The 13,830-nt window shown below is 39.0% G+C and overlaps 1 protein-coding gene across 5 annotated transcripts in view; it reads right to left on the bottom strand.

Annotated features, from left to right (window-relative positions):
- Positions 1-13,830, bottom strand: part of cacna1ia (calcium voltage-gated channel subunit alpha1 Ia) — a 142,411-nt gene that overhangs the window by 85,360 nt on the left and 43,221 nt on the right. For all 5 annotated transcript variants that reach the window (XM_077212522.1, XM_077212524.1, XM_077212523.1 and 2 more), the window contains exons 9-12: positions 4,160-4,311; positions 2,992-3,177; positions 604-721; positions 5-160 (exon numbers count right to left, since the gene is read on the bottom strand). In XM_077212522.1, the coding sequence (XP_077068637.1) occupies positions 5-160; positions 604-721; positions 2,992-3,177; positions 4,160-4,311 (612 nt within the window). The remainder of the gene's footprint in view (positions 1-4; positions 161-603; positions 722-2,991; positions 3,178-4,159; positions 4,312-13,830) is intronic.

Below are 13,830 nucleotides of genomic sequence, written 5' to 3'. Positions count from 1 at the left end.
TTACCTCAGCCTGAAATCCTTCAACTAAGATGGCCACAAGCAGATTGAACAGAACGTAGTTCCCAAAAGTCATGAGCGCGACAAAATACAGGGCTGCCAGGGGGGAAGTAGAGGCCATGCCATTATACAAAACCATGTTCCAGTCCTCTTGAGTTAGGATCTGCAGACACACAGACACGAACGCACACACGCACACGCGCACACACACACACACACACACACACACACACACACACACACACACACACACACACACACACACACACACACACACACACACACACACACACACACACACACACACACACACACACACACACGTGTTATCAAATACTGTTTAAATTTAGACTAAACTTGGGAGAAAGTTAGCCAGGAAAAAAGTAAATAAATAAAATCTCATAGCAAAATCTCTTATATATATATATATATATATATATATATATATATATATATATATTCTAAAAACATTTCAACTCTGCAGAGAATACCCAGGTGTGTGTGATTAAATTGTGTTTTCACCCAGCTCCCAGTTGCCCTGTGTTCCCCATCACCTGCAGCAGCAGTGCTTTCATAAGTAAGATGTGTTTTGGGAGCGCTACGCACCTGAAACACCGTGACAATAGCCCAAAGCAGGGAGTCAAAGTTTTTTCTGTCAGGAACCGTGTCCCCAGCCTCTGTCTTCAGGCTGAACTTACAGCCGAATATGTGCATTCCCAGAATACTGCAAAAACAAACAGACAAACAAGCTTTGAATGTAAATCTTACGTTTAGATATTCTGATACCGTATGTTTCCGATCAACAGGATGTGAGATGAATGAGTTTGTCAGAGGTGAGGGGCCTATAAAAATGATATCAGTGCTATGTGAGGAGACATATGTCCTGGTTGGACAGCAGCCAAAGATGAGATCAGTCACGTTGGAGAGACGGATCACAGAATTCAAAATGCAACACGCACCAAGAGATAAATGAGACAGAGGTGATTCTACAAACATATTCATGCAGTGTTGGTGGTAATGTGTTACAAGTGATAGTGACCACTTCACATTTTATTTTAAAAGGAAAAAGTACAATAATGTGTTATTTCTTAAATTTAAACCATAATATCTGAGTTATAACTGAACACCTCTCATTCATGTAAGGTGTGTAAGTATTGTAGTATGTGTGAGTTTTGTAGATCTAGAGAGGGGGTCGGCAACCTATGGCATGCGTGACAGCATTGGCACAAGGAGGGATAATCACTGCCATGTGACAATAGCTAAAGAAGTGTATGTATTTAATTAAAAAAAAGTCCTTTGGACTTACATAAGGACATGCATTTTAAGGTAATTTTACTACATGAAGTTAAACTAAATGTTTCCTTATTTTTGTTTTTAACATTTTATCTCAGCTGATATTTATTTTATTATTATTATATTTATAGTTTTAGTAAATTATAATAACACTGGTGTTGCCTTAGAGCCGCGGTGGATTTGCTTTGCCATGGTACTCGCAGGTATGGTCGAAATAAACTTTGCTGTTGTCTTAACAACTGGTTCCAGCCTGGTTGTTAATGGTTGCGCACAACTTAAGACATTACAAATGTCTGGTTACACTTTATTTTAAGGTGTCCTTGTTACAGTGTAATTATACATTTAAGTACTCTGCCATATTAATTCACTACATATACTCACTAAATAATTAGGGTTATGGTTAGGGTTTGGTTTAAAGTTAGTTGCTTGTAATTATGCATAATTTCCTGTTATTTTTATAGTACATGTAAGATGTGTAACAGAGACACTGTAAAATTAAGTGTTACAGAATGTCTATAAATGATAAAGTGCTTGTATGAAATATACCTATATAAAATCTATAAGATGTTTAAATCAGATTTTAAAAAGGCTGAAAAAAACATGGTGTTTGGCTGAATTTTGTTTTAGTATTATATGTTTTTGAAAGTGAGTGAGTGAATGCATGAGCGAGTGCATGAGTAAGTGAATGAGTGAATAAGTAAATGAATGAGCGAGTGAATGAATGAATGAATCAGTGAGTGAATGAATGAGTGAGTGAATGAGTGAGTGAGTGAATGAGTGAGTGAAAAAGTGAATGAATCCGACTTTTGAGGAAAGAAAAAATAAGACAAAATAGAAACTTAATGTTGCTTTTCCTAAAAAGTAAAACTAAATTACAATGCACAACATCCCACAGAACTCCAATCAAAACACCTAGCGAAAGACAAACTTAATTTGTGTAAAACAGTTCTCTATGCGGCAGAGCAATGGTGAAGCGGATTAATAATTGTCACAACTATAGCTTCCAGTCTGTAATGCTGATTCATTCTCTCCATTTTCTCCAAAGACACGTCACCCGAGGCATCTGCTAACAGTTACTAAAGCCTGTTGACTGTACCCGCAGGCTGGGGACAACTATCCATTTAAGAGACATAAATCAGGGCATCGTTTTCAGATGAGGGGTTATAAATTGAGATGCTTGGTGGGGGGAGGGGGTTGGGGGCACTGAAAGCTAAACGTGAGTGCGAAAGACGGATCGGCAGGATTGGTTTATGCTCTCAATCCTGCAGTAGCCTCCATCTGTCTCGATGCACTCTGCTGGAATTGCAGCGCTGCAGGGGAGAGGCGGGTGAGTCAGTGGGCACCAGGGGCCTGAGTGTTATTGTTCTGCTCTCCATCAATCTCACTCTGATCCTTATGGGCCTGTCATCCGCAGCATAAGCTAAGGTGTGCTCTGAGCAGCCTGTGCAGCTGAGACGCTCAGCCATGCAGAGCGTGATCCCGGCGTGATCCAGCTGCGAGGAGGGGGCTGCTGTCAGGTGTGGATTTTATAAACCCAGGCTGCTTTGTGTGATAAAGTGTGTGGTGTTTATTACAAACAAGTGTGAGCTCGGATACGGACAGAGACTATGAGTAGGCACACAGATATGAAACATATTGGGTTTCATTCACTAATAATTGCATATGAGACCCACTGGAATGCAATTACGAAGCCCAACCCACCTGAATATGAAGATAAAGAGCATTAGTAACATGCAGAAGGTGGCCACATTGTCCATGGTCTTCATCAGGACCACCAGCTGTCTGCGCAGAGCTGGCATGAACCGCACCAGCTTTATGACCCTCAACAGTCTGAATGTCCTCAGGACGGACAGACCCCCGTCAGACTGCCCAACGATCTCGCATACACTACACACATACACAAAAAAGCATTGATTCAATTGTATAAAAGGGTGTTTCTTTAATTTCAGGCACTTTTGTGAAACTTTGTCAGTTATCTATTGTTAGTAATGTAGTGATATGATGCACAGCTCACACTTTAGTTACTTTCAAACCTAGCAGCTTTCTGTTGGTCAACGCAGTGAATTCGTTGAGAAATCTGCATGGGGAAATCTTTTGTCTTCATGATTTGTGATCATTAGTCATCATCATCATATACTGTGATCATCATATACTTTAAATCTTAATAATATAATATTGTAATAATATTTTATGATGGATTTTCGTATTTTAAGTTTAAAACTATGACGATATTTTTTTTCTGGCTTTCTATTGTAGTTTCATTTTAACTATAACAATTTTTTTCCTCTGAATAAAGTTTTCGCTAAAGGGTACTTGGTTAACAAGAAGACAATAGTGTCAGTAATTATGTTTGAGATGAAACGTGTGAAGAAAAAGAAAAAAACTAGGTTAATATCACAATTTTATTTGAGTTATTGTCTGCCAAACTCTTATTTTGTCAAAAATAATATGCAAAAGGTGTGCATTTATGATACATAAAATGCTAGCTTTGAAATATGCCTTAACAAAACAAAGGAATCAGTCATTTAATCAAAATAATTTCTACCATTGAATGCCACATCGTTTTGAGAAGTATTTAATTACTTTGAGGGGGAGAAAATCTCCTGTTAACTATATACATTTATACACTGTTGGACATTGATAGTTCACAAATTAAATAGTGTAGTGAGTGTGTGAAAAAAAAAATCAACAGAGTTTTTTTAAATGTCCACTGGACCAAAAATATTACCACATTTGAAGAAACACCCATTTAACAGTATCATTATTTTGATTAAAAAAAGATTTAAAATATAATATATATTATCAATTATTACAATAAAAAATGCATAACACACACAATGTGATTTTTGTAAAAAGTTAATCCATTTACCTGATGATCACAATAATGCCATCAAAGATGTTATAGGGATTTCTCAGATATGAAAAGAAGCCAAAGGCAGTGAGCTTGAGAATCATCTCCAGGGTGAACATACTGGTAAACACTATATTACAAATCTCCAGGACATCAGTCAGTTCATCAGGCTGTAGAGAGAGAGAGAGAGAGAGAGAGAGAGAGAGAGAGAGAGAGAGAGAGAGAGAGAGAGAGAGAGAGAGAGAGAGAGAGAGAGAGAGAGAGAGAGAGAGAGAGAGAGAGAGAGAGAGAGAGAGAGAGAGAGAGAGAGAGAGAGAGAGAGAGAAGGTTGGGATGGATAAAAGGAGAGGTAAATGTGGAGAGATCAGTTCAGATCACTGCATTGTTGTTCAAGAGAGGGTGTGCATTGTTGCATGGACAAGATCAGCTCATGACAGCAGGCATAAGTTCCTCAGTGAGGCTGTGACCTCTCATATGATACAAAGGTCAGAGAGAACAGAGTTTAAACCTGAACAATTCCTTTGCGGAACGTCAGTTAGGAAAAGATCAGGGTGATGTGAGTACACTGATACTGTGCATTATAAGTACTGCATGTCTGCGGCTTATTTAAGCCAAGATCCACCCACTTACACAGGAGGAAACTTATTGACATGAAAACCGATCATGTTTCGTTATGTTTTTGAAAAAGTCTCTTTTGGACATCAAGGCTGAATATATTTGATAAAAAATACAGTAAAACACTAAATATTACAATTTAAAATAAGCATTTTCTATTTTCAGTGTCAAATGATCCTTAAGAAATCATTCAATGCCGATTTGCTGCTCAAGAAACAACTATTATTATTAGCGTTGAAAACAGATGCTCAATACAGTGCTGCCTAATATATTTGTGAAATTCATGATTTTTTTTCAGGATTCTTCGATGCATACCATTTCAGCATTTATTTGAAAAATAAATATTTGGCAACATTATAAAGGCAAAAAACTTTTTTTGTGCTGTAGTATTACTACTACAGTAATATACACACTAACCTTGCATCATGTCCTTTTAACCCAATCTAAACCTAAGCTTTGTTTCCAGGCAGACTGTGTGCTCATGTACATTGTGTAAAGCCAGCCATTCAGTTTGTAGCTGGTAAGTTAAGCCAGAGCTCCAAGCATCAGACAGTCAGTGAACAGATTGTGGGTGGTCTGTCGAATGCTGAGACAAGTGTAAGATCTACTGTGCTTAGAAAAGGATCAACAGACCACCCTGATCTGCTTCAATGTGTAATCTGACATCACATAAATCCATTACACCTTATCTCAGTGTATGTTCATGTGCACAAGTGAGAGGGCGACCGAATTCCAGGGGAGCGAGAGCAAATTCTGATTCAAGAACACTTCCTTCGATGCCCCTTTTGTTCCTTTTTCCTCCATTCTTTTATTGATCAATATCTTTCCATTGACGAGTTAAGGCCAAGAAAACACAACTGAAGGACGAATGAAAAGAAAACCAAACCACCGGCAGCTCCAGGGAGATGCCATTTAGAGAAATTGAATATTGACACAGCAATCAGGAGTAATAACGTCAAAACAATACGGTAAAATACATGAGTGTAATAAATGAGTGTTATGTCCTCATTCATTCAAAACAATAATACACCCAATAGCTTCTCCCCTCTCCCCTTCCTCAAGCTGTACAGTAAACTTCTCTAATCAATCTATCAGCAGCTTGTCTCGTTATCTGAGCTATTTAGATAGCATAGTACACTACTTAATTTGTTCATGGTTTACAAAAAAAATCACTTAACTGCTCTTTTGTCACCATAAATGGAAAGATCACCGATTTTGTTGAACCAATCGTGGGTATATCTAGGGTGTTTAAAAACGTTTTCATTCTCCCTATATTTGCAGCTGGGGGTTGGGAATATAATGACTTGAAATAATTCTCAAAAATAATTTAAATCTTTTCTGGCTCATATACTAACTGTTTTGTTGCAGGATCCTGAATTTTTATAGACTGTATTTAATGCCTGTTGTTTCTTTAATCGACGAGCTAACCTCTTCGTGCTTTTAGGACCGGATTCGTAATAAGACTGCTTAATGCATCTCATCTTTTTCTCCAGTTCACTTTTCAAAATGTCATTTATCTGTCCCCTTATTTCTTTCATTTGTTTGAGCATCTTTGAGTCCCGATTACTCTTATGTTTATGCTCCAAAACTCGCAATTCTTTGGCTAGGTTATCATACGTTGCCAATTTAGCTTTTTTGAAAGCAGCAGTCATGGCAATCCCTTCCCCCTTGTAACTGCCTTAGAAGCATCCCATACAAAAATAGGGTAAACTTCCCCTGTATCGTTCTCCTCTATATATAGCTTTATATAATTTTTTATTTGCTTCACAATGTCTTTATTATTTAGTATTCCTACTAGGGTTGGGCGGTATCTCGGTAATATCGTATACCGCAGGGTCTTAACATAGCAACGGTATCAGTTTCAATACTGTCATTACCGGCACTTATATAATATATAAATATAATTTATTCAATGCCTAAAAATACTTATGTAGTTGTCATCAAGTGACAGTGTGGAGGAGAGAGAGAGAGAGGGAAGGGAAGAGGCGGTAAATACTGACGAGGCAATTTGTAAATGTTGCAATAAATAAGGTGACCGCGAGAGATGGAAACACCTCTAACCTAATGTCGCATCTCCGAAACAACCACCCACTCACTGCTGTGAGGATGCATTTTGCCCCGAGTTCATTAAATAAGCGCATTAGTTTATATTTGTTAAACTATTATAATGTTATTTTTTTTACATTGAAAATGAAAACTGAACAGCACGAGTAAGATGGGATGCATCGGGAGTCAGACATTGACCACTTAATCAAGTTTCATTTTGCAAAAGGCCTTTCTTTAAAGTGAATTTCGTTTTGTATAAATTGTATCTTAATTTTAATAATTTTATATCAACCAATTGCCTGGATTTAATAAATAAGAATCAAATATAGCAGACAATAATCATGACATGATCGTGCGCTAGCCCGCCGCGGTCACTTGCATTGAAATCTCATCATAAATTAACCGAAACTCAGTGTATGTCTCACAGACATGACAGATAGGCCTATATCTAAATAAAGCTTGAAATTTCATTAAACGAAACAATTCAAAACGAAAAGAAATAGGCCACTCGCTGATTATTTAATCCATGATGTGCATTTCTCTCTATGCGCGTTCATACGGAAATGCCGATCATCAAATTAAACGAAACTATTCAAAACGAAAAGAAATAGGCTAGCCTACTCTCTGATTATGTAATCCATGATGTGCATTTCTCTCTATCGTTTACTATGGAGATGGCGATTCGTCAATTTCTTTAAACGAAACAATTCAAAAGGAAAAGAAATATAGGCAGCATACTCTCTGATTAATCCATGATGTGCATTTCTCTCTATAGGCGCGTTCACTACGGAGATATCAATCGTCAATTTCTTTAAACGAAACAATTCAAAACGAAAAGAAAAAGGCTAGCCTATACCTTCTGATTATGTAATCCATGATTTGCATTTCTCTCTATATATGCGCGTTCACTAGGAGATGGTGATCGTCAACTTAATCTTTGCAGCACTGACAGAAAAGTTGTATTAATAAAAATCAATGGACGCGTGTCACCGGATTTACAAATGCACTTCTTGCTTGTTGCTTGTTAATTTAATTTAAATTAATTAATAAAATGAATACAATTGTCATAATTAAAATAATTAAATATTATTAATTGTCCCATTTTTGCTCATTTATAAATAGTATTTATATCTACCACCCCCTCAGCACCTGGGTTAAAAAATTATTTGGCGCCACCATATTATAACGGCCCAAGTATTAAAAATAGTCGAGTCTAAATAGGGCTACGGCTCATATTACATTTAATGCCGTCAGCCGGGATCAGACACAACGTGCACGGGTTGGCCTTGATTTTTTTTTTGTGTTTTTTTTTTGTGCCCGATCTGGTATTCAGTTTCTGAACGGTGTAGGCACAAGCCAACATTTTGGTGTGGCTGTCTGAGCCTTATGTCATAATTTTTAATTAGTCACGGTAATATAATATCAATATCAATATCAATATCAACTTTATTTGTATAGCACACTTAAAACAACCAAGGTTGACCAAGGTGCTTCACAGGATAAAAATACAACAAGGCACACAGTAAAACTACAACCAAAAACATTATAATATACAGTATATGATATATAGTGAAGTTAGGTTTAAAATTTGCCAGGAAAGATAACAAACTTAGCTGAGAGGAAATGGCAGAGAAAAGAAATGTGTTTTTAACAGTAATTTAAAGCGTGCGAGAGTTGGGGCAGTTCTAATCTGGAGTGGCAAGTTGTTCCATAAGTTTGGGGCAGCTACACTGAAGGCTCTATCGCCTCTGGTTTTAAGTCTGCTTCTGGGCACGTCCAGGAGGAGGAGATTGGTGGATCTCAACACTCTAGTTGGAGTGTGAACATTAAGAAGCTCTGTTAAATACAATGGAGCCAATCCATTTAGGCATTTAAAAGTTAAGAGTAAGATTTTAAAATCAATCCTGTAATGAACGGGAAGCCAGTGGAGGGAGCGCAACACAGGTGTGATGTGGTCTCTCTTCTTTTTTCCTGTTAGGAGGCGGGCAGCAGCATTTTGTACCAACTGCAGGCGCTGAATAGATGTCTTGTCTAAGCCCACATATAAGGAGTTGCAGTAGTCAAGGCGAGAAGTTATAAAGGCATTAATCACCCTCTCTAAATCTTTATGCGGGAGATAGGCCTTTACCTTGGCTATAGTTCTCAACTGGAAGAAGCAGGATCTAACAGTGGTGGATATCTGTTTATCAAGTTTAAATGCACTATCAAATATAACACCAAGACTCCTCACAGTTGAGCGGTTGTTTGAAGTTAGAGGGCCAAGAGAGTCCACATCAAACAGTTCAGGATGTCCGAACACTATGACCTCTGTCTTGTCTTCGTTTAGGTTGAGGAAATTTAGGTTCATCCACGTTTTGATATCCTTCATACAGTCAAGCAGGGGCTGTAATGAGCTCTTTCTTTTCAGGGGCAGGTAAATTTGAATGTCGTCTGCAAAACAATGGAAGGAGATCTCATACTTCTCAAAAATGGAGGCTAGGGGCAGCATATACAACGAAAATAGAATGGGGCCCAAGACAGAACCTTGAGGGACACCACAGGTAAATGGTGCTGTCTCAGAGGAATAATCGCCAAGATGGACAGAGAAGCTCCTATCTGTTAGGTAGGACTGAAACCACCTAAGTGCAGTACCTTTGATTCCCACACAATTCTCCAACCTTGACAAGAGGATTGAGTGGTCAACAGTGTCAAAGGCAGCAGTGAGGTCTAAGAGCACTAGGACAGCAGAGACTCCTGAGTCAATAGTTAAAAGCAAGTCATTAAAAACTCTTAAAAGTGCAGTTTTAGTGCTGTGACGGGGTTTGAAGCCGGACTGGAACTTTTCATAAACATTATTATTAATTAAAAATGTTTGCAGCTGGTTATAAACTACTTTCTCCAGGACTTTAGATAAGAAGGACAGTTTTGAGATAGGCCTGAAGTTAGAGAAAACAGTGGGGTCAAGATTTTCCTTTTTTAGTAAGGGCTGTACAACGGCGTGTTTGAAGGCAGACGGAACATAACCAGAGACCAAACAGGTATTCATCAATGATAAAATACAAGGTCCAATGGTATCAAAAACTTCTCTAATAAGACGAGAGGGAATGCTGTCTGAAGGACAATTTGTGGGCCGCAAATGATTGACCACCTCAAATAGGGAGGAGATTGATATGGGCTCAAACTGATGTAGAACTGCAAGGCAGATTGGAGGAACAGAGGGATCTAGGTCAGAAGAGGTGGTTACAGAAGATCGAAGAGCAAAAATCTTCTCAACAAAGAATTTTAGGAAAGAGTCACAGAGTTCCGCTGTAGGTGTAAAAGGAGCAGAGTTACGGGGGTTTGTAATTGTAGTAAACATATTGAAAAGAACCTGTGGCCTATGACAGTTGTTGGTGACCAGCTTAGAAATAAAATCAGACTTTGCAAATTTTACAGCTCTCTGATAGTCAGATAAATATTGCTGTAGGATTTCATATGACACTCTGAGTTTATCTTTTTTCCACCTTCTCTCAGCTTGCCGACATGCACGTCTGAGCGAGCGGGTGGTATCATTTAACCAGGGCTCTGAGAGTGCTTTAGTGCGTTTTATCCTCAAAGGAGCCACAGAGTCCAAAATGTTTGTGCAAGTTGAATTAAAAAGGTTCATAAGTTCATCAGCACCAGTAGCATCACCTCCATCCAAGTTATAGAGCACTGTTAAAGATCACAGAGTCTTTGAAGGCAGCAGAGAACTGTACTGGAGTTTGGCTGTTAATTACACGACGACAGCGTGCAGCAGGAGATTTAACAACAGAACATGGGACTGTGATCGTAAATAAAACAGGATAGTGATCCGAAATACAAACGTTACAGATTTCATTTACATGAACACACAATCCATGAGACAGCACAAGGTCTAATGTGTGTCCCTTTTCATGTGTTGGGCCAGACACCGATTGAGTGAGATTAAAAGAGTTTAGAAAATTTAAAAAGTCTTTCACCATAGGTTTGTTTTCACAGCATAAGTGTAGATTAAAATCACCACAAATTATAAAATGGTCATAGTTTAACCTGGTATCTGCTATAAAACCAGCAAACTCTTGCATAAAATCTTTGTTGAATTTCGGTGAACGATACACAACTGCACACAGTATGGGCAGGGAGGAATTTAATTCAAACAGCTGCAGCTCAAAACTAGAGTAAGTGACAGACGCAGACAGCCGACACTGGAAGGTGGATTTAAACACAGTGGCAAGTCCTCCACCTTTGCCAGTGGTCCGAGGAGAGCTAAAAAATTTACAGTTTGGAGGGAGGAGCTCAGAAAAGGGAGCGGACTCACCAACATGAAGCCACGTCTCGGTCAGCAGCATAAAGTCCAATTTGCGGGTTGTAAAAAAGTCATTCAGCACAAATGTTTTGTTGGTCAGTGATCTGACATTAATCAGGGCCATACGAAGAGTTAAGTCCAAGCTGTCTGGTATTGAGGCCCGCTGCAGTGAGCGCAAATTAGCCGAATTCACACCACGTCGACAGTCCGGCCGAAGTTTCCTCCCCAACGCTGGGTTTCCCAGCCCGGTGTCGGCCCCCAGGGCACCGCGCGTCACGCCGCGAGGAAGGCGGAACAGCGTCGGAGGAGCAGCACCCGAACCAGACGCTGTCACTAAAGCAGCAGAGGCCCGGCCCACCAGCAGACGCTGTGAGGCCAAGTCGGCAGGAGAAAAGCCCACAACAGGCGACGAGACCCCGGCAAACGGGCCGGGGAAGACAGGTCGAATCCATCGCAGGCGCGCGTCCTCCGAATCCCGGCAGCCACAGACAGCGGGGCGACAGCCGCCCCCGCTGCAGAGGAGACGAGGACGAGGCACATCCAAAGACCCCAGGTAAGCCTTGAGGCGAGCAATCACTCCGGCACGCTTTCCACGTCTCCTGTGCTGTGGCGCTTTTTCCGGCGGAGATCGCACGGGAAACAGCGCAGGTAGTCTGGGATGTTAGATAACCTGGCTTCTCCCAAGCCATCCGTAGACAGCCCCAAGCCCTCACAGGACGCTCGGATGTCAAACAAAGTTTCGCGATTATAAACGAGAAGGCTAGTTACATCCCGGCAGCAGAAACACAGAAATAAAACAGCAGCAAACAAAAGACAGATGCAGCGTGAAGCTGGCTGACGGCTTGCCCAACACACTGGCATCATCACATGTCCGTATGTACGGTACATGTATAATACCGTATACCCCGGTACAATAGGGAGGAGGTTTGACGGTATCAAAATTTGGATACCGCCCAAGCCTAATTCCTACATTAAGCGTCAATAATGTGTTCTTTTTTCGAGTGTTCAAATCTATTTTTAAATGAATAGCATTGTGATCTGATAAGTCACTTTGATTCGATCATCTTTACTTATTAAAAAATACTCAGTTGTCTTTTTCTTAGTGTGAAAAACATTTGATCTAAATATAAAGTACCTTTTTCACTATAAAAATAACCTTTTGTGAAATGGAAAGGTTCCATTAATGTTAAATGGTCTTCATGGAGCCATTAATGGCAATAAAGAAACTTTATTTTTAAGTGTGTAGACGCTTTTTTTCCGGCCAATCAGTGGACTTTTAGGTGTTTGCTGGCTGTCAGTCATTTTGAGTGTTTGCTGACATTTCTTCGGAGGATTGGATTTTGGAGACCAGGGGATTAGTTTAATGACTAATCTCTATTTCCAAATTTGGGGACTTCCCTGCTACAGTATATAGTATGTGATAGACATTATTTCAATTGAGTGTTATGTCAGAATATGCAGTATTCATTAAACAGTAGGCAAAAACTACCCGGATTACCTGCTACTTTGACCAAGATACCATACCTTTGGACATTTTATAGAACGTACTTTATTAACAGCTAAGATACTTACAATGTTAAATGCATCCTCAATTACAGAAATGAAATCTCATTACTCCAAAATTCCACTCCTTGTGGTTAAGCTGAAGTATTGAGTATATTTTAAAGATAAATAAAACCAACTCAAAAATGCAAATTCTGTCATCATTTACTCAACCTCATGCTGTTCTAAACTAAGTTTCTTTCTTCTGCAGAACATAAAAGCAGATATTTTGAGAAAGGTCTCTCTTTTTTTTGTTTGAAGTCAATAGTAACTGACTGTTTGGCAATCAAAATTCTTTAAAATATTTTCTTTTGTGTTCCACAGAAGAAAGTAATTCATACAGGTTTGTAAAGTCATGAGGGTGAGTAAATGATGAAATAATTTTCATTTTTGGGAGAACTATTTAATCCATTTAATCCACAGTCGATCAACAATTCAAGCATGCAAAAACTGCATTTGAAATATTAGTTAAATGCAATGATATAACATTTTAATAAATCAGCATTTTCAGCTTTGAAATTGCATAATTTGAGTATTTTGCAGTTTTATACATGCTCTCACTGGTTGCTCAGACGATCCCACAATCCTTGTACAATCCTAAACTCAGCTCCCTTACAGAATGGATTGAAACAGCTGCTAATCAGACACTGTTACAGCAGACTCATCTGGTAGCTTTTCTAACAGCACCTTTATATTTACATTTACTCATTTAGCACAAAGTATCCCAAGCAACTTCCACTGCATTCAAGCTATACATGTTTTCAGTGGATGCATTCACTGGGAATCGAATCTTGGTGTTGCCATTAGGGCTGCAGCTATTGATTCTTTTTGTTATCGATTAATTGATTAATCGGATACATTTTTTTGGTGTGTTTTTAAACAACCAAAACCAATAATGCATAACGAAAATGATGTGGCTGTAAAATGATTAAGCATTTGGCTTTAATTTCTCACAAAAAAACAGGTATTTATTCCAACTCCAACATTGAGAGACTGCAATACCGTATATGTTCTGAAGACTGCAATACTATATTTGTTCCTCCATCATGTCCCGATGTATACAGTGAATGCATGCTGAAATTATTGTTGCATGGCTACATAAAAGTTTAAGCATATGTGATGCATTGCCCCATTTGGTCTGACTGGTGCGAGAGAGAGACGAGGGTGCGCATGTGTGTGTGTGTGTGTGTGTGTGTGTGTG

Source organism: Siphateles boraxobius, unplaced genomic scaffold (assembly GCF_051911475.1).
Source record: "Siphateles boraxobius isolate OS27281-9 unplaced genomic scaffold, OSU_SipBor_1 66, whole genome shotgun sequence".
In the NCBI taxonomy this organism is placed as follows: domain Eukaryota; kingdom Metazoa; phylum Chordata; class Actinopteri; order Cypriniformes; family Leuciscidae; genus Siphateles; species Siphateles boraxobius.
This window is presented reverse-complemented; position numbering and strand designations above follow the sequence as displayed.